At 45.4% G+C, this 26,817-nt stretch overlaps 2 protein-coding genes across 7 annotated transcripts in view; one reads left to right on the top strand and one right to left on the bottom strand.

The window, feature by feature from the left end:
• Positions 1–118: 118 nt before the first annotated feature.
• ZNF613 (zinc finger protein 613) overlaps positions 119–26,817 on the top strand; it is a 48,082-nt gene continuing 21,383 nt past the window's right edge. For 2 of the 5 annotated variants that reach the window (XR_009864511.1, XM_062177939.1), the window contains exons 1-2: positions 119–955; positions 25,261–25,343. The gene's annotated coding sequence lies outside the window, so the exon portion shown is untranslated. Of the gene's footprint in view, positions 956–22,793; positions 22,871–22,994; positions 23,040–25,260; positions 25,344–26,817 lie in introns of those variants that run through there. The other 3 variants (XR_009864512.1, XR_009864513.1, XR_009864514.1) reach the window with 3 other exon arrangements.
• Positions 17,209–22,691, bottom strand: LOC133748877 (zinc finger protein 268-like). 2 transcript variants are annotated; one of them, XM_062177953.1, is made up of 2 exons: positions 22,333–22,691; positions 17,209–19,400 (listed from the first exon to the last, which is right to left on the bottom strand). In XM_062177953.1, exon 2 carries the CDS (start codon positions 19,010–19,012, stop codon positions 18,395–18,397), a length of 618 nt encoding a protein of 205 aa, XP_062033937.1. In that variant the 5' UTR covers positions 19,013–19,400; positions 22,333–22,691; the 3' UTR covers positions 17,209–18,394. The 2 variants fall into 2 exon arrangements, with proteins under 2 accessions (XP_062033937.1, XP_062033938.1); XM_062177954.1 differs by having other exon boundaries at positions 17,209–19,015.

The following is a 26,817-nucleotide window of genomic DNA, read 5'->3' as shown; positions in this document are numbered from 1 at the left end:
CGAGGCTCTCGGGAGCCCCGAGGACGGCGGCCGGCGAGGGCCACAACGCGTCGTCCCGGAGACCGGCGGCTCGCGCGCGGACGCCCCTTTATGACGTAATGTAGCTGCGCCCGCCTCGAGGAGGCCTGCTGCCGAGCCGCCGTTCAAGCCGCCGCGTACGAAGTCTGAAGACTTGTTTTGCCCCGCTTCACGCGGGAAGCCGGACGTCCGTGAGAAGCAGTGGCAGAGGACCCGTTTCAGCGCAGCTCCGGCCTAGCTGAGCCACTGTCCTGGACTTTAACATTGGCCGGGGTCCGCCCGCGCTGCGTTGGTTCTCAGGGCGCGAGGCTGCCCGCGTCCCTGCGGGGAGGGCGGGCGTCGTCCGCTGTCCTGAAGTCCACACCCTGATCCCAGGAAGGCCTGACGGAAGCCACGGGGCGCGGTCACCCCGTGGGGGCCGGGGGCGGCCTGGGCGTGCCGCTGGCTGCCGCGCGCTGGATGGACGACGCCCTAGCTTCTGAGGATGGCCGGGGGGTTAGAGAAGGCCCCGAGGAAGGAGCGAGTCCCCGAGTTCGGGAGAAAGCGTTTGTTCCCAGTGAGAAGGGCGCCGGGGAGCGCTGACACCCCAGCGGCGGGAGATACCGAGTCGGGGGCTCTGGGTGTGCCGCGTGTTGAGGCCCAGACTGGGTAACCAGATGGATGGAACCCCGGCGCCAAACCCGCTTCCCGTAATTCTGCAGCCGGGCTCGTTCGCCAACGAGGGTTTATAAAACCCCTTCCGAGTGCCAAGCAATGTCCTGGGTGCTGCGGATACAAAAGCTATGAACATAGACCAAAGAAGGGGGGAAAAAAGACCCTTTTTTATGGAGATTTACATTCTACTGGAAGCGTCACATGAAATTGCTGATCCGATTCCCTCCTGACAGCAGGCTTAATCGTGATTCCCATGAGCAGTAGGACCTCAGAGGGCAAAAGGGTGAGTCACCGTCACATCCTCTTACTCTTCCCTCAGAACCAACTCTCTGCCACCCGATAAAAGGTCCAATTTAGGAGAAATCGAAGAAATGCAGGATATCAGCCAAATATAATACCTTGTTTGGCAATTCCGTCAGATTAAGGAGACTAAGGATCTTCAGCCTTGCCATACTTGTGGTGACAAAATGTTTATTTTTGTACATTTATATGGGAATATAAGCTGTTATTTTAATATGTACCGGAGATTTTTTGTAAAGATTTATTTATTTATTTGAAAGTCAGAGTTACACAGAGGAGAGGCAGAGAGAGAGAGAGAGAGAGAGAGAAAGAGAAAGGGAGGTCTTCATCCTCTGGTTCACTCCCCAATTGGCCACAATGGCCGGAGCTGAGCTGATCCGAAGCCAGGAGCCAGGTGCTTCTTCTGGGTCTGCCATGCGGGTGCAGGGGCCCAAGGACTTGGGCCATCTTCTACTGCTTTCCCAGGCCATAGCAGAGAGCTGGATCGGAAGTGGAGCACCCGGGTCTAGAACCGGCCCCCCCAAATATTTCTTTTAATCTTAATCGGCATGGTGATAGAATGCAAACGTGTAAGTGACTGTCAATAAGAAATAAGTTTATATTCAGAGCTCCATAGAAATGGGCAGGGCAGGCCATTCGAGGAAGTCACATAAAACACCAGGATTAGTCATGAGGCAGAGGGAGTGAGAGAGAAAGGTGGATAAGAGCCTTATGTGGCATGCATGAGAAGGAACGTGGACTGAGAGTTGGCTAGTCTGAATACTTTAGTGGGTTCTGGGGTGTAGGGTTTGCCTGCGTGGGAGTAGATGACCCCAAGTGTGAAAGCTTGATAATGAATATGGTGGGATCTGGATTGGCTGATTTGCACATAAAAGGTGCCAAGTCCTCTGCTATGTCTAGGAATTAGCTATCCTTAGAAAGGGCGGTCCGTCCAGGCTTGGCAGAACCCCAGATAACAAAGCATCAGAATGAAAAACATTATCATTAATAACGATACAGTCTCTCTAGAAGAAAATCTGTGTTAAAATGCAATATGAGGAAATGTTAGGGAGACGGACATGAGACCGGTGTGAGATGTTAGGGAGACGGACGTGAGACCAGGTGTGAGGAGATGTGAGGGAGATGGACGTGAGACCGGTGTGAGGAGATGTGAGGGAGACGGACGTGAGACCCGGTGTGAGGAGATGTGAGGGAGACGGATGTGAGACTGGTGTGAGGAGATGTTTGGGAGACAGACATGAGACCGGTGTGAGATGTGAGGGAGACAGACATGAGACCGGTGTGAGATGTGAGGGAGACGGACGTGAGACTGGTGTGAGGAGATGTTAGGGAGACGGACGTGAGACTGGTGTGAGGAGATGTGAGGGAGACAGACAAGAGACCGGTGTGAGGAGAAAGAATGAAAAGTTCTGGGAAGGAGCCTCTATGTCATTAAAGTAACTCAGCGTTTGTAACTCAGAAGTCCCGCCTGGTGACTGGAGGGCAGGTTCCAAGCCTGGCAGTCCTCCTGTCCGGTGTTGCACCTGGTATGCTCCCCATCTGATTACACTAGTCTAGGGGATATCCTCAGCCTGCAAAGCCTTCCAGAGAGGGCTGGGGAGGAGAAAGATCAGCGGCAAGCAGATATTCTGTACCCATAAAAACCTCAGTCTGAATGCAGATGAGGTCCTGCCAGATGTGGCCGTGTGTGTGTGTGTGTGTGTGTTTGCCTCTCAAATAAATGAATTAAAAAAAAATAGGGGCCAGTGTTATGGTGCAGTGGCTTAGTCCTTCCTTCCAGCATCCCATAATGAAATGCCCGATTCAAGTCCCAGCTATTCTGAGCTTTCAATCAAGCTTCTGAGCTAATGCGTCCTGGGTGGCAGGAGATGATGACTCAAGTGCTTGGGTTCCTGCCACTCATATGAGAGACTCGTATATAATTCCTGGCTCCTGGCTTTGGCCTGGCCTAGCCCCAGCGGTTGTAGGCATTTGGGCAGGGAACCAGTAGATGGAATCTGTGTGTGTGTGTGTGTGTGTCTCCTTCTGTCTCTGTCACTCTTTCAAGTAAATCTATAAGTGTTTTTAATAAATTATTTTATTTTAAAATAATTGTAGATTCTCAGGAAATTGCAGGCATCCTTATACTTTTCTCCCAGTACAAATGTATCAACTTACATATCAGAGACAGGCAATTGACAGGATAATCCATAAATTTATGCAGAGGACCAGTGATACACAATCCCACTAATGTTCATTTGTATATGGTTCTGTGCCACTTGGTTACATGTATAAGTTTGTATAACCACTGTTATAGGCAAAACAGACTATCCCATCAACACAGAAATCCCTTGTACTGTCCCCTTGTGTTAACATCCATCCTCCGCTTCCCGTGTCCCTATTTCCTGTCAACCACTAATCTGTTTTCCATCTTTGTAGTTTCATTTCATAAATGCTTCACAGTTGGAACATAATACATATTTTGAACGTTTTGAGATTTGCCCTTTATCCCCCCACTATGAAATTCCCTTGAGAGTCATCCCAATTTATTGGGTGTCTTGATAGTCCCTTTTTATAGCCGCAACGTTGCATACTTTGCAAGATTCCTTGGTATGAATGTGCCATGGCTTGTTTAACCAGTAACAGAGTTAAGGACATTCGTATGTATCCAGTCTTTGGCTACCACAAAGAAATCTGATATCAACATCTGTGTACAGCTTATTACATGTACTTAAGTTTTTGCTTCATGAGATAAATGCCTTAGAGTAGGATTGCCAAGTAATGTGTGTTTGTTTTCAAAGAAACTGCCAAGTTAGCTTCTCCCCTCTTCTACTCTCCACTTCTGCCAGTTAACTACCAGAGAAGACTGAAGACTGAAGACATTTCATCCATTCATTCTCTTTTACTTTCATTTTAGCTACTGCAGACAACAACCAGGGAATTCTAGATTTTACTTTTTGTCCTATTAGTTTGCATTTAAATCCATTTCTAAATTCTACTCCAATCTTTCCCATTTTATAACAGCTGCTGCTTCATAAATAGGTAGCTACCCAGGAATCAGTGCTTCCTCATCTCCCACCCTTTTACCTTTTCTCTTCCCAAACCACTTTTGTCTGTTCTAGCAAATCCCACTTCACAGACACCTAGCTGTAGGGGATAAACATGTTTCCTGTTTTCACGTGATCAACTTAACATTCACACAACTACTACAGCTCTGGCCACTAACAACCAGTTAGGTGTTCTAAATTTAGTTAAAGTGTGGAGAATGAAGGAAGGAAGAGAAAAGAGAAGCTATTCAGCTAACAGCTTTTAAAAATTGCTGTTCCTCTTTCCTAAATTTATGTTGAAACCCTTGACTTAAAACCCCAGAAGGTGTGTGTCAGCAAAACACAGTAATGGCAAACTTGAGTCTTACCCTTCCATTTTGGCCTCTACCCCTACCTCAGAAGGACACTGGCCATCTGCTAGTCTAGCTGATGAGTTCTCTGGTCATAAAGCTTAAATTCTACCATAAATGTTCCTGATAAGGTTAGGAAGGCCAGTGGGATATTGAATGATTTTGTTACTTGGTTTCCTCCCCAAATGCCTGCAAAGCCAGGCCTGGGTCAGGGTGAGGGGAGGAGACAGGAGCTCAATCTGAGTCTCCCACGTGGATGGCCAAGACCCTAGCCATCATCTGCTGCTGCCTGGGGTATGCATCAGCTGGAAGCTGTAATCAGAAGTGGAGCCAGAACTCAACGCCGGTACTTTGATATGGGATGCAGGTGTCTCAAGCTGTCTCAACCACTGTACCAAATGCTTCCCAACTCTTGTAGACCTTGCAGACTCTTTTCCAACTGCTGCCTAATCCTGGCCCTGGGGGCTATTGGAACTTGTCCCAGGACCAGTCCTTTCTTTGTGGCTAGCACCTGTAACGGCTCAATAAGCCCTCTTATTTCAGAGAGTTCTTGGTCTCTTGAGAACCAGGGTGGTTCATCTCAAAGTCAAAATCTGAGGCACAATAAATTTTTTTAAAAAAATGTATTTATTTATTTGAAAGGCAGAGCTACAGAGAGGCAGAGGCAGAGAGAGAGAGAGAGAGAGAGAGAGAGAGGTCTTCCATCTGCTGGTTCACTCTCCAGATGGCTGCAAGAGCGGAGCTGCATTGATACGAAGCCAGGATCCAGGAGTCTTCTCTGGGTCTCCCACGAGGGTGCAGGGGCCCAAGGACTTGAGTCATCTTCTACTGCTTTCCCAGGCCACAGCAGAGAGCTGGATGGGAAATGGAGCTACTGGGACTCGAATCGGTGCCCATATGGGATGCTGGCACTGCAGGTGGTGCCTTTACCCACTACATCACAGCACCGGCTCCTATAATTTTCATGAGTTTATTTGACCAAGAGCAGTCTATGAATTGGGAAGCATTAAAACAGAAGAAATGGGGCCAGCGCCATGGCATAGCAGATAAACCCACCACCTGCACTGCGGGCATCCCATATAGGCACTGGCTCAAGTCCCGGCTGCTCCACTTCCCATCCAGCTCTCTGCTATGGCCTGGGAGAGCAGTAGAGGATGGCCCAAGTCCTTGGACCTGCACCTGCATGGGATACCCAGGAGAATCTCTAGGGTCCTGGCTTCAGATGGGCCCAGCTCTGGCTGTTGTAGCCATTTGGGGAGTAAACCAGCAGATGGAAGACCTCTCTCTCTGCCTCTGCCTCTAACTCTGCCTTTCAAATAAATAAATAAATATTAAAAAACAGAAGAGGTTAGTGTTCCTATTCTTAAGCATAAGAGGCCAATATTAATAAGGTTGAATAAGGAAGTAAAACAATGAAATTATTTGGTTACAGTTTTCTTTTAAAGATTTATTTATTTATTTGAAAGAGTTACACACAGAGAGAAGGAGAGGCAGAGAGAGAGAGAGAGGTCTTCCATCCACTGGTTCACTCCCCAGTTGGCCACAACAGCTGGAGCTGCACTGATCTGAAGCCAGGAGCCAGGAGGTTCTTCTGGGTATCCCATGCAGGGTGTAGGGACCCAAGGACTTGGGCCATCTTCTACTGCTTTCCCAGGCCACAACAGAGAGCTGGATCAGAAATGGAGCAGCCGAGACTCAAACTAGCACCCATATGGCATGCCAGGATTGCAGGTGGAGGCTTTACCTTGTACTCCACAGTTATAAAATTTCCCTTCATTGATTTGCCTTGTTGGAAATTCCTTAAGGATAGCTCTATGCCAGTTGGGTGCTTTTGATTGGGTGTGATTATTTTATTTTTGTCTAATACAAACATTTACTAGAAATAGCATACATTCCACTTATGGTTAACAGTTTAAGCAAGGGTAAGGCTGTTTTTAAGGCCTAACTTCTTCTGTTTGTTCTTTTCACATAAAGAAGTAATGTATCAAAACTGAGTGTTGAAAAACAAAAAAACACAGTTGGGGGCTGGCATTGTGATATAGCAGGTAAAGCTGCTACTTGTGAACCTGGCATCCCATATGGCCACTGGTTTGAGACCCAGCTGCTCTACTTCTGATCCAGCTCTCTGCTAAATGCCCTGTGAAAGCAGCAGAAGATGGCCTAAGTACTTGGTCCTCTGCACCCACTTGGGAGACCAAGATGAAACTCCTGGTTCCTGGCTTAACCTGGACCAGTCCCAACCATTGCGGCCATTTGGGGAATGAACCAGTGGATGGAAGATATCTTTCTCTCTCTCTCTCTGTAATGTTGCCTTTCAAATAAATAAACAAATCTTTAAAACAACAACAATAACTGAGGGTTATGGGGCATTGTGGCCTAGTGGGTAAAGCCGCTACCTGTGATGCTGGTATCTCATATGGGTGCCAGTTTGAGTCCTGGCTGCTTCACTTCCAATCCAGCTCCCTGCTAATGACCTGGGAGAAGCAATGGAAGATGGCCAAGTGCCTGGGGCCTGCAACCCATGTCGAGGACCCAGATAAAGCTCCTGGCTTTGACCTCACCCAACCCTAGCTGTTGTGGCCATCTGAGGAGTGAATCAGTGGATGGGGATCTATTTCTATCTCTGTCGCTCTTTCTCTCTCTCTGTGACTCTGCCTTTCAAATAAATAAATCCTTAAAAAAAAAAAGAGGGTTGTGAGAACGTCCAAATTTGAAGTCAGCTGGTCAGAAGTGAGGGTGGCCATAGGGGCCTCTGAACTTGAAGCTGTGGAATTAAGTACTGTCCCCTTAACTTAAAGTTTGACTAGCTCCATATAATAACCCTTTTTTGCACTGACTTGTAATGCCATCTCAGTTATATATTCAGTTTCTGAATGTATGTGTCATTTGTCTGAGCTCTCTGCTATAATATAGAATTTGTATCTATCCCAGCACCACATTATCTTAATTACTGTGAATTTACAGTAAAACTTGTTTGTCATCGAGTAGAGCAAGTGTCCTATCGTATTTGTTAGAATTGCTTAAAATAGTATTGGCTATTTGTTTCCTATGAGAATTTTAGTTTTGGCCTGATTAGGATTATTAAAATCTCTGTTAAGATGTGGGTCTTTTTTTGTGAGAAAAAAAGGGGTTCTATCAATAAAAAAATAGTACAAGGTCCTTGCCAATATATTTAATAAAGGGTTTGTATTAGCATTTTGTTACTATAACCAAACACCTAAGATAAATGCTGAAGGAAGGAGGCCTAGAGGCTCAGTCCATGGTCAGGCAGCTCTGCTGGTTTGGCATCTGGTGAATGGGTACTTGCTGGTAGAGTCTCAAGGTAGCACAGAGCATCACATGGCAAGAGGGAGCCCCTATTCTATTTATGTCTCTCCTTATAAAGCCACCACTTTCATGGGACTCCACTCTAACAATCTAATCCAATCTAATTACTGCCCAAACATCCCATAATTGGATTAGATTTCCATCCTCTTTATACCATTAACGTAAGATTTGGGGAATCAAACCTTTAGCACATGGGTATTTGGGAGACATTCAACACTCAAAGTGATGCCTAAAACAGAGGGATCTCCAGAGTAAGCATTTGTATCTGTTGTATTAGGTTGTGTCATATTAAAAACAACCCCAAAATATCCATGATTAAAATAAAAATTAACTTCTCGTTTACACTATGTGTGCATGTGGGTTGTCTGGACATTCTCCTACCTGGCATCATTAGCCTCATTCAGGACGCAGCTGAAGGAATGACCTCTATCTAAAGTGTCATTTGCTAGGAGATGGATCCAGAACACAAAAAGTGTGCTCCGGTTCCTAAGGTGTCTAGTAAGAAGTGATCAGGACCAAGCTTGTTTCATTGGCGAAAGCATTTCACAGGGTGATGTGTGACTTCATCCAGGAGAGAGATCAGCCCTAGTGACCACCATTACATGGAATGCAGTACTGGGAGTACAGTCTAAAGAAGAGGGACAGGCTGCAGGTCTCAGAAAGGTTTTCTAACATTGAAGGACAGAAGGTGTAAAAGGTGGTTGAAACCACACGTCTGTAATTACACTGACCAAACCAGGAGCTCATGGCGTAGCCTGAAACCTCTGGCTTAAAGGACAAGACATTGATTTTCAGGTAATTCTTTGTAACATCTTCTGAACCACGTATATTGGAACAGCCTCACACTAAGTGAGCTAACCTGGACATCTGCCTTAGGGGATACATGGTTTGTCAGTAATGTCAGATGTATACTTTTGCCTCACTCTTCTGATGTGTTTTTATAGCTCTCTGGGACATTATGGTCCTTATTTTTACTTTATATTATAAAACTCTAGTTTTATATATATAAAATAGAGGGATGGGCATCTGGGTGCAGTGAGTTAAACTGCTGCTTGGAACATCCATGTCCTGTATCAGAGTGTCTGAGATCAGGTCCTGACTTGTTACTGTGGATTTGTTCTGAGAGGAGGAGTGTGGTGGGGGCAAGAGGCGCGGAGTCACCACACAGACCCCGGGAGTCGGGTGAAAGTAGGTCTGAGGCAAGCAGCCTGCAGACTTGTTTATCTCAGTTGCTATATAGCAGCTTATATAGCCAAGGCAGCCAATCCAGTCAAGGGGCAGTCTATGCCCTAACCAATTATACCCTGTTGCCATGTAGTTTCCGAAGCCATCCAATCACAGCCTGTTGTCAGTCAGGCTCTATTGCCATGTGCTTTCTGAAACCATCCAATCACAGCCTATTGCCAGGCAGGCTCCGTTGTCATGTGGTTTCTGAGCCATCCAATCACAGCTTGTTGTCAGGCTTCGTTGTCTTGTGGTTTCTGAAACCATCCAATCACAGCCTGTTGCCAGGCAGTTTCTGTTGCCAGCAGCCATCTTGGCATGGCCTTCTCATTCCACCACATTTCCCTCCTTTCGTTTATTTTTGAGCAATGGAAGGCATGATTCTTGGCCATACCTTTGTTGACCCTGTTTCCATGTGGTCTCCGTATGTGGCTGTGCCTTTCTTAGGTTGTCCCCCAGGGGATCTTACCCGTCATTAACTAACCAGCACTCAAAACAGGAGGCCACTGGAGTGCTTGCTCAGATGGGGGTAGGAATGAGGAACAATGGTTATCAGGAATGGCATGACTGCACACAAGCTGTGGGCCGTTTGAGTGTCTGACCAGAGCTAGTGGGTATAAAACAGTAGTGGATGTGGCTATGGGCAGTTTCTCAGGGTAGGATGATAGGGCAAGTGTGTCTGCTAACAAGGTGGACTCAGTCTTGTTCAGCTGGTTCTGGTTGACTGTCAGTTGCAGGCTTGCTGTTTCTGGCTGGTACCCAAATGGGCTGTCCCGCATTCTCTGGAAAGACACAAGCATCTCCTTGGCCCTTGGTTAGCAGAAGGTGTGGTCCCTTCCATTCTCCTGTCAGGGGGTCTTCCCACCTAACAATGGGGGCTGGGGTCTGGGATGGAAAGGATCCCCAGTGTTTATAAGCTGGGCTGATCCCTTGGGAATCAAAAGAAAGAAAATTAATAGTGAAAAGGACCTCAGTCAAAGCAACCTGTGGGTCTGGGGGCATATGATTGTTTTTCTGTCTTTGTAAGAGATCTTTAATCATCCTATGAGTTCCTTCAATGATTGCCTGTCCCTGTGGGTTGTATGGGATACCTGTGGCAGACTGTATGTTCCAGGATATCAGGAAGGAATTAAATTCCTGTGATGTATATGCTGGCCGGTTATCAGTCTTTATGGTCCGGGGGACACCAAGGACCAGCATGGCTGACTTAACCGCCTTTATCACATTACTAGCCTTTATCGCATTACTGGGCTGTTGCAAATACCACCTTTGAATAAGTATCTACCACCACATGGACAACCTTAAGTTTACCAAAAGAGTTAATGTGGGTGACGTCCACTTGCCAGAGCTTATTAGGAGCAAGGCCTTGTGGGTTCACTCTTGCTTGTTCCAGTGGGCCTAATGGGGCAAGGGGTGCACAGTTCTTTCAAGAGTTCACTAGGTGTTTGCATTGGCTCGTTGTTAGCTCCGGGAAAAGCAATTTTATGTTGCTTGCTGACATATGAAATTTTTGGTGTAGAATACGGGCTTGTTCTAGGTGTCCAATGGAAGCCGTGTTGCAGGAGATAAGACGATCAACCTTTTTGTTGCCTTGGAAAATAAAGCCAGGTAACCCAGTATGTGATCTTATGTGTGAGATATACCATGGGTGTTTTCTATTCTCAGTTAGCTCTTTAAGTGTTGTGAACATCTGGTCAATTGGCTTATTTGTCGGGTAAAAGACTGCAAAAGGAATCGTCTTTGCTACCTGTACTGAGTATTTGCTGTCCGAAAATATATTTATCGGCCCATCCTGGTTAAGGAGTAGAACCTTGACTACTGCCCTTATTTCTCCCAATTGTACTGATCCCCAGTGGGGTTCTACATAGATCTTATCTTTTTCTGTTGAGGATTTGATCACTATTCCAAACAGTGACTTGTTGGCGTCTGTAAATGCATATGGTGCCATGGGTATAGGTTGATTAGCAGGGAAAGCATGTTTTGGATAGTCGATTTCTAAGGTTTTTAGTGTCTGGAGTAGCCTGTCCACTGGCAGGTGATTGTCAACCTGTCCTGGGAAATTTATCATTAAAGTTTGAAAGAGCATGCTATTCTGCATCAATGTCAACAGTTCTAATTATGATAGGGTAGGACCACTATGTCTGGCTCTGTGTTAAATATCTTATGATGGTACTTAAATTAAGATATTATGCCAATAAGGATGGCACCTACTTTGTTAGCTATTTTACGACACTTGCTCCAGGCTATGTGCACCCAAAAAAGTGGTCCATGTTGCCAAATAACTCCTAAGGGGGCCTTGAGGGTAGATATGGTTATGGCAAATAGAGGCAGCTGAGGGTAATATCTAAAGGTTTTTAAATTTGACAACTGGGTGTTGATCTTTTCTATAGTGGATTTGGCTGCTGGTGTCAATGTGATTTTTGAAGAAGGGCTGTTCCCCTTAGTAAATCGAATAATGGTCTAAGCTCTGCAGGTGTTAGGGGAAGGAAGGGCTTCAGCCAATTGATTTGGCCACATAGTTGCTGAAGTTCATTAAGTGAGTATTTATGCTTGACTTTTAGGTTTGGGCCCATTGGAGATATATGGGAGGAGATTTGATAACCCAAGAATTGAAAGGGAGGAAAATGTTGTACTTTTTCTGTGGCAATAGAAAAACCCAGGAATTGTAAATTTCTTACTGTCCCACTTAGGCATTCAGAGTTGCTGCATTCTGGTGAGCAAGTAAGATATCATCCACATAATATATGACCAAGCACTGATCTTTAAGTGTGCTGGTCGCATGAGAAATGTATCTTTGGCAAATGGCATGGCTGTTTTTCATGCCTGTGGGAGAACTGTCCACTGAAATCTCTCTGTGCGGAGCTGAAAATTGGGCTCCCATACTGTAAAGGTGAAGTAGGCCTTATCCTGCTCTACAATGGGAATGGAAAAGAAGCAATCTTTGATATCAATGGTAACTGTGGTATCCATGGAATGGCCCCTAGATGGGGAATGCCAGCCTGGAATGTTCTCATATTTTTTATGATTTTGTTGATGGATAGAAAATCCTGTAGTAGCCTATATTTTCCATGTTTCTTTGGTATCACAAAAATGGGTGTGTTGTGAGGGCTAGTGGAGGACTCTATGTGTCCCTTTTCCAGTTGTTCCTGTACCAATTCTCTAAGGATGCCAAGTTTGGGTTGTAATATTGGCCACCACTCTACCCAGATGTTTCCTGTTTTTTTTTCCCACTCAATGGGGATTGGGCCTGGCTTTTATATGAGGTGAGCAGTGGCCCCTAGAATTGGGGTGAATCTTACTTGTAGGCTCTCCATTAAAGCTGTTGGCTTGTGGAGACTTGTGATCCATAGTAAGGACGGCTTGCATTTGTGAGAGCACATCTCTCCCCCATAAGGTCACGGAAACCTTAGCAATTAGCGGAAAGATGATTCCCATATCTCCATTGTCATCTCTCCACATTACAGGCATGATGACCTGATCAGCCAATTTTAATCCTCCAATGCCTTGGAAGTCGGGCCCAGGCACTGTCTTCCAATGTTGTATTTTTCTTGCATCCATAGCTTTTAAGACAATGGCATCTGCCCCCATATCAATTAAACCCATAAAGGCAATGTCATCTAAATATAGGGTCAATTTTGGCCTCAGATTGAAGATAAGCATCGACCAGTTAATGGTGGTGGGACTCCCTCTTACTTGCTGGGCTGAGGGCCACACTACTAGTAGTTTAAAGGCTTGGTCTTGCAATCTTTTGCCCAATGAAAGCCTTTTTTACATCTGGGACACAGCGTTTTGGGCTTGCCCCATCTGTCAGTCTTTCGGCAGTTTCACCATAGGTGTCCCGTTACCTGACACCCCCAACAAACTGGAGGGTCATTAGACTTCCTTGTGTTCACTTTGTTAATGGCTACAGTTAGGGGCCTGTATGGGTGTATCGGCAGGGTTTACCTCCTTTGTGGCTACTATCCATTTAGAAATGTCTTCATTACGGACCTGGGTGATTGTAGCTTTTGCCTCTTTGGTAGCACCTTCCCAAACTAACTGTTTGACCAAATTGTCTTGATCAGGGCCAGGCAGTAATCTTTTTCTCTACTGCCTCCAAGACTCTGGCAAGGAAATCGGGGAACCATTCGCCTGGGCCTTGAACTAGGTTTCTAAAGAGCTGACTATAATTAGGAGGATTTATATTTTTTAAGTCTCTAAGTGCCAAATCTCTGACCTGATCAAAATAGGCAACTACTCCAATGCAGGTCTGTTCATGAGGATATATGTAGGTGCCGTGGCCTGTAAGCATATCAAAGGTTACTGCTATTCCATAGGCAACATTATTCCTCGCCACGGTTTCAGCCTCTTCCTCATAGAAGGCTTTCCACTGTAAGAACTGTGGTCTCGACAAACATGCTTTGAGCAGTGTAACCCAGTCAAAATGAGTTTGAAAGTTTGCTGCCCACTGTATGAGCACCTGTTCAAAGTAGGGAGAGTTGGGGTCTGACTCTTGAGAAGCCTTTTTAGCATAGTAAGGTCATTTATGGGTGTTGGAATCCAGGGCCTGAATTCTGCATCTGCTTCTACATTAACGGCAAACATACCGGTGGGATGGCGTCTAGCAGCTCCTGAGAGCCTGGGGTGCCCGGGGACTGCCACAAATATGGAGATCCTCACTGGGTGTAGATGGGATGACCTTGCATGGGTTATTGTCTCCAGGTCGGCTTAGTTCATCCCATGGATATCTGGGGAGTGGCTGACTGCTACGCCCACAGCTGTCCCATCTGCGTAGCAAAACTGCTGCCATGTTGGGACCCTCAGGCTGGAGAGGTGGGGTCAGTGCTCCGCGGAGTGAAGCCCCAGGCGGTTCCCATGCAGTCAGCGGTCGTCATGGCCCCTGGCGGCTAGAAAGGCACGAAACTGCCAGCTTGGCTCAGAGAACTTTCCTTGCTGTTGCTTTTGTTTAATTTTAGCAGTGCTTTTTCATTGTGCTATGTGCAGTCAAGTGGGGTACAGGTGGGACACCAGGATTCAATAAACTTTACCTCCGGGAACATATCCTTGTGGGCGCCGCTATTCATCCAGGCTGTGCACAATGCAGCCTGGGCATTGACCTCAAATAGCACTCTGGGAACATTGCTTGATCCCACAGAGCAGCTGGAGCTGCTTGGCTTTGATGAAGGAGATGGCACGGCAGAAGCCCACTTGGAGATGTTATTAGGAAATGTGCACGCCCAAAAAGATTCCAAAAGAGAGCAAGAATTAGCAAAGATTCCCAAGAGAATTTTGCCAAAAGGATATGAACAATATCTAATTAGTGGGCGGTGGTGGACTCGTCCTCAGTGGGCCCTGCAAGCGGGAAAATATTTACCCCCTCTAGTTACTATTCAGGTAGCGAATTAGTGCGTGTGAGAGGAGGTTGGGATAAAATGATCAAGAAATTTATAAAAGAAAAATTGTCTTTAAGTTAAGAAATGAACTCTCTGTGGCCTTTCATAAAAGTGCAAAAACAATTCTCACGGCATATGTAGATTGAAAAACCGAAACCACTATTGTCTCACATGTGAGTTAGAATGTCCTGCTGATTAATGATTGTAAGCGTAATTTCTTTGCCTGGAAGCCTGTATTTGCTTTGCCAAGTTCCGTGTAAAAGCGGAATAAAAGCTTATGCTTTGCAGCAAATAAACGCAGCAGCATACTCATACAATTTGGGTGTCTGTCTGTCATTTCCCCCGTCGATTCTTGCTCTCCTGGACACCTTCGCCCTTGTTCTCCCTCGGTCTGAGGCCTCTGGTAGAGCCGGTCCGTGGCAGCTGACTAGGCATTGCTACATTGTTTGCTACATCGTTTGCTGTCGTGTCATTTTCACTGTCAGAACTCTCTCTAAGTCATCAACTGTTGCCTGTGAGGCAGAGGCCTGGAGTGACAGGCTCTTATCACTCACAGATTCATTATGTTTGGTAATCTGTGTGCGCTTCTGAGAGGGGGGTATCTTTCCCATGTTTAAGAGCAGCATTGCCAACTCTAGCCAAAGGAAAGACATGCACAGCATTGCTGCCAGAACAAAACAAATTCCTAACACCTCAGCGGCTGATGGAATTATGCAGGGAGTTCCCTACGTTAGACGAACAGACAGTGGTGTATCAGATCGTAAGTATGTCCTGTGCTTAGTGGGGGACTTCTTTGATGTGTTAGGTCAAGGCTGTATGCCCACATGGTGTTTCTGGAGCGGCACTGCTCTCAAGTGAGGGAAGATGACTTGGTTCTGAAGTCTGGGATGATCAGTCCCTTATGTGAATTTGCTGGGCGAACCGAAAGTAAAAGGAGGAGCTGAGAAGTGGCACTACACTTCTGGGTGGTGTGTGCCTAACCTAGGGTCACTTAGACCAAGGACAAGGAAAAGGAAAGACGCGTAGGAGGGGGTCCTGTGCTCACCCTCACAGAACCGAACAGCACACAAAACACCGAGGGGCCTTCTTGCTGAAATCCAGGGGGGACCTTGCCGAGTCCGACACGCTCTTTCTCACATTGGGTGCCAGATGTTGAGGTTGATTCGTTCTGAGAGGAGGAGAGTGGTGGGGGCAAGAGGCGCGGAGTCACCACACAGAACCCGGGAGTCGGGTGAAAGCAGGCCTGAGGCAAGCAGCCTGCAGACTTGTTTATCTCAGTTGCTATAGCAGCTTATATAGCCAAGGCAGCCAATCCAGTCAAGGGGCAGTCTATGCCCTAACCAATCATACCCTGTTGCCATGTAGTTTCCGAAGCCATCCAATCACAGCCTGTTGTGTCAGGCTCCATTGTCATGTGGTTTCTGAAACCACCCAATCACAGCCTGTTGCCAGCAGCCATCTTGGCATGGCATTCTCATTCCACCATACTGACTACTCTGCTTCTGATCCAGCTTCCTGCTAATGCGCCCAGGATGCAGCAGATGATGGCTCAAGTACCTGATCCCAGCCATCCATGTATGAAATACAGATGGAGGTCCAGGCTCCTGGCCCATCCTTGGCTGTTGTGGGTACTTGGGAAGTGAATCAGCAGATGGAAGATAGCTCTCTCCTTGTCACTCTACCTTTCAAATAAATAAAACTTTAAAAAATTAAAAATAGAACTCAAAATTCTTGTTTTCCCATTGTGTAGCATAAATGTCCTGCCTACCTTCTAATGAGATGATTTTGTCATTGAAGGATTATGAGATAAACCACTTATCCTTGGGTTTATGTAATATGCTGGATGTGGGCCACATAACAGTCTTAATGTCAAAATTCCAAGAGCTTAATCCACCTGATATGGTTTGGATATGACTTGACTGTATGCTCCCAACAATTCATGTAGCATAAGCTTAGTCCCAAGTGTGGTGATGTGACAGGTATTGGAACCTTTAAGAAGTGGGGCCTCATGCAAGGTCATTAGATCCCTGGACATGCCACCTTCAGAAGGGACTAATGTGGTTCTCTCAGGACTCTGATTAATTTGCTTGAGAGTGGTAGTTATTTTTTTAAAAATGCAAGGCTGGCTCCTAAATTTCCCTATCTCACCATGTGACCTTCACCTTCTGCCTGTGGCTAGTTTCCTTTCTATTTCTCTGTCATGTGCAGAGAACATATATTTTTTTTAAACTAAAATAAGCCTTATGTATTATAGTGTTTATTCTCTAAGAAATAATTTTCCTTTTACATTCTAGGGAGGGATTTAGGAAAAAATCTGTAATATTTAGCTTATGCTCTTTCAAAGGGAAGCATATCTTGCATCCCTTGTGCATACAGAGAAATACAAGCCTATTTTGACTATAGAATCAAGCCATATTATCCCACCAAGCAATAAAAACCAGGATAGCTAATATTTAATTCCTATCTATCTAACATCAGGGATTATCTCTCAAACACTTAGAATGCAGAAGAAGCCTAATCATCTTCCTCAACCCTTCTGTATCTGGCTGGTTTGGAAGAAACAAAATCCTTTATAAAATATCATGACTTCTATATATTTCATCCAATCAAAGGCAGTTTTAGTTATGTGATACATTACTACTTTACATGTCCACTTCATTTAAATCTCAAGCCATCACTTGTATGCCATATTTTGATGTCAGCATTTGGTAGTAAGTGGAGGGGAATGACCATCTTTGAATTGATGAAATAAAGTTTTACTCAGCAGTGGCTCAAAACCTTCCAGACCCATTTACAAATACAAGCAAACCACTGAGGTGGGGGTAAGGGGAAGGTATGCAGTAATGTATTGAGATTTCTTATTAAAATGATCCATTGTAGTTGAATTATAATTTATGTGCTATTGTAATGATAAAAGATTCAATACAGATATTCTTTCACAAAGTTTTATGTACATTTAAGCATACATACTACCTATACACAATATTTAACACATGCCATTCCCAATTATGAATAATCATTTTATAATAATAGGTAGAAAATGCTTACATACTCAAGATACTGTTTTCATTATTTTTTGTAGCAAGCATATTTATTTACATAGTTAATATTTATATAACACAGTCTATAACACAGCCAAAAAAATGATTTCTCCCATAAAATGTTACCATGAAAGCATGATTCCCCAGATTCAGTAGAGAATTTCTTCCTCAGTGTCAATTCTGTAATACCAGGATAGCTAAATACCAGGCCAATAACGTCCCCATAATCAATAGATCCATAGATGTTCCTTTCTGTTTGTATCCTCTACTACATTCAGTTGGTATTTACTGAAAAGAGTTTTACTTCCTGACCGGCATTCTACCCAACATTTTTCTCTGGTGAGAAATGACATGGACATTGGAAAAGCAGGCTTGTCTACATTTGCTGTACTCTTGCGGTTTCACTCCTGTGTGAACTCTGGTATAATGAGTTAGTATCTCCCAGTGACAACTTTTGGATATTCACATTTTCAGTTTCTCTCCTGTATGAGTTTCCTTATGTACAGTGAGGCTGAACTTGTGGGAGAAAGTTTTCTAACACTGCATCCATAAGGTTTCTCCCCTGTTTGAGTGCTTTGATTGAAAATAAGATGTGACTTCTGGGTAAAAGATTTCTGACATTCACTGCATTCGTGGTTTTTTTTTTTTTTTTCCCTACTGTGTGTGTTTTCTGTAAAACAAGGCTAAACTTGATAGGAAAAGTCTTCCCACATTCAGGGCTTCCATAGTGTCTCCTCCGTATGTACTCTGAAGAATCATGTGGCTAATCGTGTGAGAGACAGTTTTTCCCACATTCAGGGCATTCGTAAGGATTATCACCTGAGTGGATTCTTTGATGAATAAGGAGATAGGATTTCCACTGAAGACTTCATGCTATTCACTGCATTCAGAAGGTGGCTTTCCCATGTGAGACCTCTGATGAATAGTCCAGATGTGACTTTTGGGTGAGAGCTTTGACACTGACGACACTCAGAGGGTTTCTCACACATCTGAGTTTTTTGCTATAGTATGAGACTAACCTTGATGGAGAATGTTTTTCCATGCTGCTTGCATCCATAGGGTCTCTCTCCTGTGTGAGCTCTTCAGTGGGTGTCAAGGAGTGACTTTGCACCAACACCTTTCCCACATTCACTGCAATGGTAAGGTTTCATCCTGTGTGAGTTCTCTGATGAGTTCAAATCTCTGAATGAAGGCTTTCTCACGTTCTTTGCATTCATATGGTTTTGCCCCTGTATGAATTTTTTATGTAAAGTGAGGCTAAATTTAAGGGGGAACGTTTTCCCACATTCATTGTAAGCGTAAGGCTTTGTTCCTGTCTGAGCTCTCTGACGAATAATGAGCTGTGACTTACTGCTGAAGCTTCTCTGACATTCGTCACATCTGCAGGGTTTTATCTCCAGTCTGAATTCTTTGATACAGAGGAGTTGTGCCTTATTGCTGAAGCCTTCCCAACATATATGACTCTCAAAGTGTTTCTCTCCTGTGTGAAGTCTTTGATGTTTATTAAGGCATGACTTATCAGTAAAAGCTTTCCCACATTTATTGCACTGACAGGATTTCTCTCCTGTGTGGGCTCTCTGGTGTAAGATGAGAGGGGACTTCCAGCCGCACACTTTCTGACATCTGCTGCATCCATAGGGTTTCTCTTCTGTATGCGTTCTTTGATCCTTGATGACTTCTGGGAAAAGGCTTTCCCACATTCACTGCAGACATAATGTTTCTTTCTTATTTGGGTTTTCCAGTGTTTAATGACTTATGACTAATGACATGACTGAAAGTCTTTACTTATTCATTGTCATTATTGTATTGTTCTCCAGAATGAATTTTCTTTTACTTAGTACATAGAAATAGTCAACCATTAAATTCAACTTTACTTCTTACATAGCTTCTACTCTGAATAATGTACTGTAGATTAGGCTTCAAGTGTTTCCTAAGTATCTCAAATGTGTGTGATCTTTGTGCTAAAGGAACATCAGGGTTTGATTTTAGGTGAGAAATTATTTTTCCAAATGTGTTTGTAGTGACTCTCCACTGTTTCAAGGCTGCTTTGGTTTTCTTGCTGCCTTATTGTAATATGCCAGGCATCTTCTAGAAAGAACAATGAATTATCTGTAATCATATAATATAAGGGGTAGAATCTCATAGCAAAGGCCAAGGAGACAAGAGGAAGGAGATAGTGGGTTGAGCATGAAACTCTGGAATGCTTTATAAGTGGAAGAAGGAGACAAAAGGAACTACAAGAGATATAAAAAACACAAAAAAAAATGAGGAGAAAAAAATAAAATTTATGTAAGTTTCTATAGCATGGATTGGAGGACTGGAAGACTTGAAGAAAGCAGGTAAACTAAAGATGCCAGGGAGAAAAGTTAACCAGGAAAGCAAGTTTCAGGATGAGCTAGAGGGACCTGATCGGAGTATCTCAAAGAAACATTTTTTTAAAAGTCAAGCCAGGGGCCAGATTTGTGACATAGCAGGTAAAACCACTGCCTGTCTAGCATCCCTTATGGGCACCAGTTCATGTTCCAGCTGCTCCACTTTCAATCCAGCTCCCTGCTAATGGCCTGAGAAAAGCAGTGGGAAATGACCCAAGTGTTTGGGCCCCAGCACCTACTTGAAAGACCAAGATGAAGCTCCAGGCTCCTAAGCCTGGCCCAGCCCTGGCCATTGTGACCATTTGGAGTGCATCAATGGGTGGAAGATACCCTCTCTCTCTCCTTGGCCCCCATCCCAACACTCCCCGCCATGTGTGTGTGTGTGTATCCCTCTATATATAACTCTTTCAAATAAATAAATCTTTAAAAATAAAAACAATCCAAAGAGTTATAATATGGAGAAATTTAAAACTGGAGGCATTATTAAGGTATATGGGGCATTCATGTCAGTTGTTTTGGAGTCATATTCAAAACTAAGATTTCTTCAAACATTCAGAGATGCCTCCCTGTTTCTTACCAACTGGGATATCATGCACAGGGCTGGCTTTTCACTAATCTAGATGAATCTGACTCCAGAGTTCTTCCTCTATTACTTATGGTTTTCCTTGCTCCAATTGGAAGAATTCATCTGCTTTGGTTAATTGATATCCTATTCAAGGAAACACAGGACACATGGATCCTCTGAAAAATGGCAAGGATTACATTTAATTAATTAATTAATTAATTTGAAAGAGCACAGAGAGGCAGAGGCAGAGAGGGAGAGAGAGGTCTTCTATCCGCTGGTTCACTCCCCAAATGACCGCAATAGTCGGAGCTTAGGTGATCTGAAGCCAGGAGCCTCTTCTGGGTCTCCCACGTGGGTGCAGAGGCCAAGGACTTGGGCCATCTTCTACTGCTTTCCTAGGCCACAGCAGGGAGCTGGATTGGAACTGGAGCAGTCAGGACTTGAACTGGCGTCCATATGGGATGCTGGCACTGCAGTTGGTGATTTACCTGCTATACCACAGTGCCGGCCCCCAAGGATTACATTTAAAGAGTTACATAATTTACACCTTGACCAAGTAAAGATCTTTTACTGTTGGAAGTCAAATAATAACCCTTGGTAAGAGGTAAAAGATATTGAGAATCTATGATGTACAAACCTTAAGTCTAGGGGTAGGAGTCAACAGGTGGGTGTTGCGGTACAGTTAGAATGCCCATCTCCCAGACTGGAGTACCAGTACACACCCTGGCTACATGGCTTCTGATCCAACGTACCCCTAATGCACACCATGAAAGGCAGCAGATGATGGCTCAAGTGTTTGTGTCCCTGCCACCCATGTGGGAAACTTGGATAGAGTTCTGGGATTTTTCTGTCTGACCCATCCATGACTCTTGTGGGCATTTAAGGAGTGAGCCAGGAGATGAAAGATCAGTCCCTATCTGTCGCTCCTTCTCTCGCACTCTCTCCATCTGTGAGTATGTGTGTGTGTCTCTCTTTCATTCTGCCTTTCAAAAAGATGAAAACAAATATTTTTAAAAAATAAAACTTAAGACTAACCAGATCTCTGGTAAAGTCCTAAGTCTTTTATCCCTGACAAAGGAAAGGCAATGGATTGCTTAAATTACCCAGGGAAGATTTTCTTACCCACTGATACTAGATTGCTATAACTTTCCAATATCAAATCTTGGTACCAATTCTCCTGGACTACAGGATTCAGTAGCTGCCACTCCTGTCAGGTAAAAACACAACCATATCCTTAAACAACAATGAGTCCTGTTAAAGCATATTCCTATTCATTCTAATCACTGTGATGATACATAGGAATTTTTTTTAAAAAAATTATTTATGTAATTATTTGAAAATCAGAGTTACAGGGAGAGAGAGAGAGAGATTTTCTATCCGCTGGTTCACTCTCCAGATCACTTCAAAAGCTGGAGCTGGGCCAGGCTGAAGCCAGGAGTCAGGAGTTTCTTCTGGTTCTCCCACGTGGATGCAGGAGCCCAAGTACTTGGGCCATGTTCTGCACCTTTCCCAGGCACATTAGCAGGGAGTGGGATCAGAAGTGGAGCAGCTGGGATGCCAGGTCACAGGCGGTAGCTTAACTCATTACCCCACAGCACTGGCCTCATAGGAATTTCTTATTATCATTTTTCCTTATAGTAAGTCATTTGAATGCCTTCCATGTAACTTTTTTGCACTGTATTTATTACAAAAGAAGAAACTCCTGGCTTCGGATCAGCTCAGCTCCGGCTGTTGCAGCCAATTGGGCAGTGAACCAGTGGATGGAAGACCTCTCTCTCTCTCTCTCTCTGCCTCTCCTCTCTCTGTGTCACTCTTTCAAATAAATTAAAAAAAAAAAAAGAAAGCCTGCAAAACATTCGTCAAGAACCTTATCTTTAAAAAAGAAGAAGAAAACTATTCTCTTACAAACACTGCACTGCACCCACGAATGTCCTCATTTTTCCAGTAGAGCCGTATTTTTACCTTGGTTGGATCAAGTTTAGAATCTACACGACGACTGTGTGAATTTAATTTACAGTTCAGCCACGCGGTAGGCTGGTTGCTTTTCCTTGCTTTTCGCTCCCTCTGTTGTTGGTGTACTTACGTCTTCCGCAATTTCCAGCCTTCGGTTCTCAGGAGGTTCCCAGGAGGCGCTCTCCTGGCAGCGGCCCCACGCCTGACGGACGGAAGCCCTGCAGCTGCACTGCCTCGCGGAGTTCCCTCTCCGCTGAGATTATCCTGTGCCCGGATCGGGTGAACTAGGCCCCGGCCGGTCCGTCACCTCCAGGGACGGCGTCACCGCCAGCCCGCTCTCCGCCCCCGAGCGCTCCGGCGCCCTCCTCCTGCCGCCAGACGCCTCCCGGGCCGCGAGAGCGGGGACAGCGGCTTCGAAGGCGGCTCAGCCGCCCCCACGTCTCCGCGCAAAGCGAGCGACCTCTCCGCTGCTCCTCGCCGGCTCAGGCCTCCTCTCCTCCGCCGCCGTCCTCGCCGCCGTCCTCGGCAGAGCCGGAAGTCCGGGTGTCGGCGCCCGGCGCGCACGCTCGCGACCCTCGTCGGCCGCCGTAGCCGGCGCGGACGCTGAGGAGGGCGCCCGAGAGGCGGCGAGCGCAGCCCGTGGGGCTCCGGCGGTGTCGGAGAGCGGGGTCTGTGGCCGCGGCTCGCTGGGGACAGCACGGGGCAGCGCGGGTGGCCGGGCGCGGCGCCCTCGGAGTCAGCCCTCGGGGGCGCCGGTCACCGCGGGGTCCGGCGATGGCCGCAGCGCGGAGTGCTGTGGAGACCAGCGCCCTGTCCTGTTCGGGCCCGGCTTCTCGCGTGCGGCTGAGTGGGCGCAGGGCCTGGGTTTGGGGGGCGGGGCGGCCTCCTAGAGTCCCGAGGCGGTCCGGGGACCCCCGGTTAGGGCTGGGACGTTGTTCCCCCTGCAGGTTCACTGTGTGAATGCGGGGATACACGGTCTGACTCAGAACATCGCCCTCACCCCGAAATGTGCCCGCCAGGGGCTTATTTATAAGGCGCGAGCGCGCGCTCCCCTGCGCTGGGTCTCCCCCCAGGTGCCTGCCGGGGCCGGGCCGGGGGCAGCCAGGAGCTGCAGCCACGTCTGCTCCGTATGGTGTCAGGGGTCCGCCGCCCCCCAGGGTATACGCTAGCAGGTGCCGGTGTGCAAGCCCTGGCCTAACCCACCGTGCCACCACGCCCACCCCATGCAGTCTGTATCTTGACCTTATTTCGTTTTATACCTGAATAATATTCCATGGTATGGCTTTAGCACATTTTCTTAAATAGCGATTCTGGGAACATTTGTGTGCAGGATTTTCTTTTATGGACATGATTGTATTTGTCTTAAATATCACCCTAGGGAGGGACTCTTTAGGTCCTATGATAAACATGTCTAACTGCTGAAGGAACACTAGACTTTCCCGAAGTGGCTGCAAGATTCCGGCTGGCAGTGTGTGAGGGTTCCCATTTCTCCATATGGTCACCAATGCTTGTTATTTTCAGTTTTTTGTTATGGCCATGCTAGTGGGTATTGAAATGTTACAATGCTATGATTTTGATTTGGTCTCTGAAGACTTGCAGTGTTGAGCAACTTTTCATACGCTTATGCTATGCATAGCTCTGAGATGTATTATCAGTAAATATGGATTGTATTTTTAATAGCTGGATAGTAGTTGATTGGCCTTGTGTACTGGTACTCATTCAGTTAATCCTGTATTCAAGATACCTTTACATCAATTTTGCATACGTATGGCAGTATTTCCTTTGCAAAAACAATTCCTTTTGGGTTCTAATAATCTCTGTTGAAAATATTCAATCCAAAGTGTTAAGCTATTCCAGAAATTCTTCAGTCGTGTAATATCTACTTTTCCAGAACAGTTAGACTTTGGGGAAAGTCCTTGTATCTTATTGGGCCTATGTAGAATGTATTTGACTTTTTTTTTTTAATCGAGGTGGAATTCACAAGACACAAAATTAACTGTCTTCACGTCAGTAATTCAGTGGCTCTTTGTATACTCACTGCATTGTGCAGCCATCACTTCTATCTAGTTCCAGACATTTCCATCACTCCAAAGGCAACCTGGTACCTGTTGAATAGTAACTCCACATTCCACCTTCCCCAGACCTTGATTGACAGCCACCAATGTGCTGTTTCTCTCTGTGGTTTTACCTAACCTGGATGTCTCATCTAAAAGGAATCATGTATCATATATAACAGTTTGTGTCTGGCTTCTTTGATTTAATGTATTGGTTTTCTTATTGTGTGCTGGGAACTCTTTTTTTTTTTTTTAAAAAAAATTATTTTACTTGAAAGAGTTACACAGAGAGAGAAGGAGAGGCAGAGAGAGAGAGAGAGAGAGAGATAGGTCTTCTATCCACTGGTTCACTCTGCATTTGGCTGCAATGACCAGAGCTGCGCTGATCCGAAGGCAGGAGTTTCCTACTGGTCTCCCATGCGGGTGCAGGGGCCCAAAGAGTTGGGCCATCTTCTACTGCTTTCCCAGGCCATAGTGGAGAGCTGGCTTGGAAGTGGAGCAGCCGGGACTCGAACTGGCACTCATTTGGGATTCTAGCACTGCAGGAGGCAGCTTTACCTGCTATTCCATAGCGCTGGCCCCTGGGAACTCTTTTTTAATGATTAGCCAGTCTGCCCCTCACTCTGCCTTATGTATCACTTCCTATTTGCACTGACCCTAAAAATCAGCTTAGGGTTTTCTGAGCAGATTTCCTGCCATGTGTACATGCAGTTTTATTAATTCCCCAGTATACACAAGTGTTTTTGAATGATCTAATTTTCATAAGAAACTTTCTAGCTTTTCCTCACAACCTTTTGGCTGTGCCTCAGTGAAAGTCTTTGGCCCCAGGCATCTGTAAGTGGTTCTGTTTTCATGAAATACCTGCCACTTTTCCATCCTGAGTGATTTCCAAAGTAGGTGAAGTAGGAATAATAAGCACATTGTCAGAGCTTTCAGATAGCTCGCAGACAGTTAAGTAGACACGCAGAGTGCTTTGTGAATAATGTCTTCCCTGCTTCCTCCAGGACCTGGGTCCAGGGTCCCACATTGGGAGTGATGGCTTCAGTCTTTCAGACCACCACTGAGCTGCACAGCACATGGAGCAGAGGTCAGTGAGAACAAACAAAAAAAGCACAGAGCTTTCCTGCCATGTTCAAGTTGTTTTCTTTCTTTCTTTTTTTTTTTTTTTTTTTTTTTTAATTTTTGACAGGCAGAGTGGACAGTGAGAGAGAGAGAGACAGAGAGAAAGGTCTTCCTTTTGCCATTGGTTCACCCTCCAATGGCCGCTGTGGTAGCGTGCTGCGGCCGGCGCACCGCGCTGATCCGATGGCAGGAGCCAGGTGCTTATCCTGGTCTCCCATGGGGTGCAGGGCCCAAGGACTTGGGCCATCCTCCACTGCACTCCCTGGCCACAGCAGAGAGCTGGCCTGGAAGAGGGGCAACCGGGACAGGATTGGTGCCCTGACCGGGACTAGAACCTGGTGTGCCGGCGCCGCAAGGCGGAGGATTAGCCTAGTGAGCCGCGGCGCCGGCTAAGTTGTTTTCTTGATTCAGTGTTCACTCTGTTGCTGTAAACCTTTGACTGTTTAGGGTTCTGACAAAGTTTTTGTTTTGCTTTGCATTATATTTGCATTCAGTGTACATGATTTTGGTTTTTGTTATTGCTATTTTTTTAAAGAAATAAGTAGATGCAAATACAGCTTAAGTGACATCTGCAGATCCTTCGTCTTTCTTCCTCAGGGATATGCACAATCTTGAACTTGTTTCATGTGATGCATGTTTTACTAAATGTGTATGTATCCATAAAGAGTCTTATTTTATATGTTTTGATTTTCTTTCTATTGACTTTTCCTTTGTTATTTGTTCTTTCATATAATATCACTAGTGATCACAGCCTATCTGGTAATAATTTTTTAGAATTTGTGAAAATCTTTATAGCTTTCTATGCTCATTCACACATGTATTTTCCAGAACAATTACCCCCCCCTCCAATGAAAGGACCTAGGCACTAGAAACAGCAGGAATGATTGTATCACACAGAATGTTCTTAAGGGTCAAAAATGAGACTGCATCCCTTCCTTAGCCTGTGTGAAGGGCTTTGGAGGCTGATAGGAAAGGACTCTGCCATTTGAAGTACATACCCTGGATGCCTCTGAAATGTTCCACCACTGCCTCCTGCCCATAAGTGCTGCATCATTTGAGCCATGCACCTTTTCATTGGTGGAATTCCAAGAAGAAAAGTCTGAAAGGTCAACTGCCTCAGTGAAGTGCTTTTGGGGTTGAGGAGGGAGGAGGGGACATAGGCTGTCATGGGTTAGAGGAGATGGAAGTGCAAGCCCTGTGGGTTTGGAGGCTGCAGGAGGTGGTACTCATCACAGTGTTTCTACTTAGGTAGGATAAAAGGAATGCTCAAGATAATTCCATTAATTTGATACTCTTACTTGAGTTTTTCACTGGGGCACTAGAACTTGACCTATAGAAAGCTTCCAGGGCTACTGACTTAAGATTTTACTTATTTTATTTGAGAAGTGGAGTTATAGACAGAGAGAGGGAGAGACAGAGACAAAGATCCTCTATCTGCC

Source organism: Lepus europaeus, chromosome 19, assembly GCF_033115175.1.
Source record: "Lepus europaeus isolate LE1 chromosome 19, mLepTim1.pri, whole genome shotgun sequence".
NCBI classification, from domain to species: Eukaryota; Metazoa; Chordata; class Mammalia; order Lagomorpha; family Leporidae; genus Lepus; species Lepus europaeus.
This window is presented reverse-complemented; position numbering and strand designations above follow the sequence as displayed.

Bases quoted from the DNA above. Each gene is read 5' to 3' on its own strand.
- LOC133748877 (XM_062177953.1), bottom strand. From the start codon at position 19,012: ATGTGGGAAAGCCTTTTCCCAGAAGTCATCAAGGATCAAAGAACGCAT.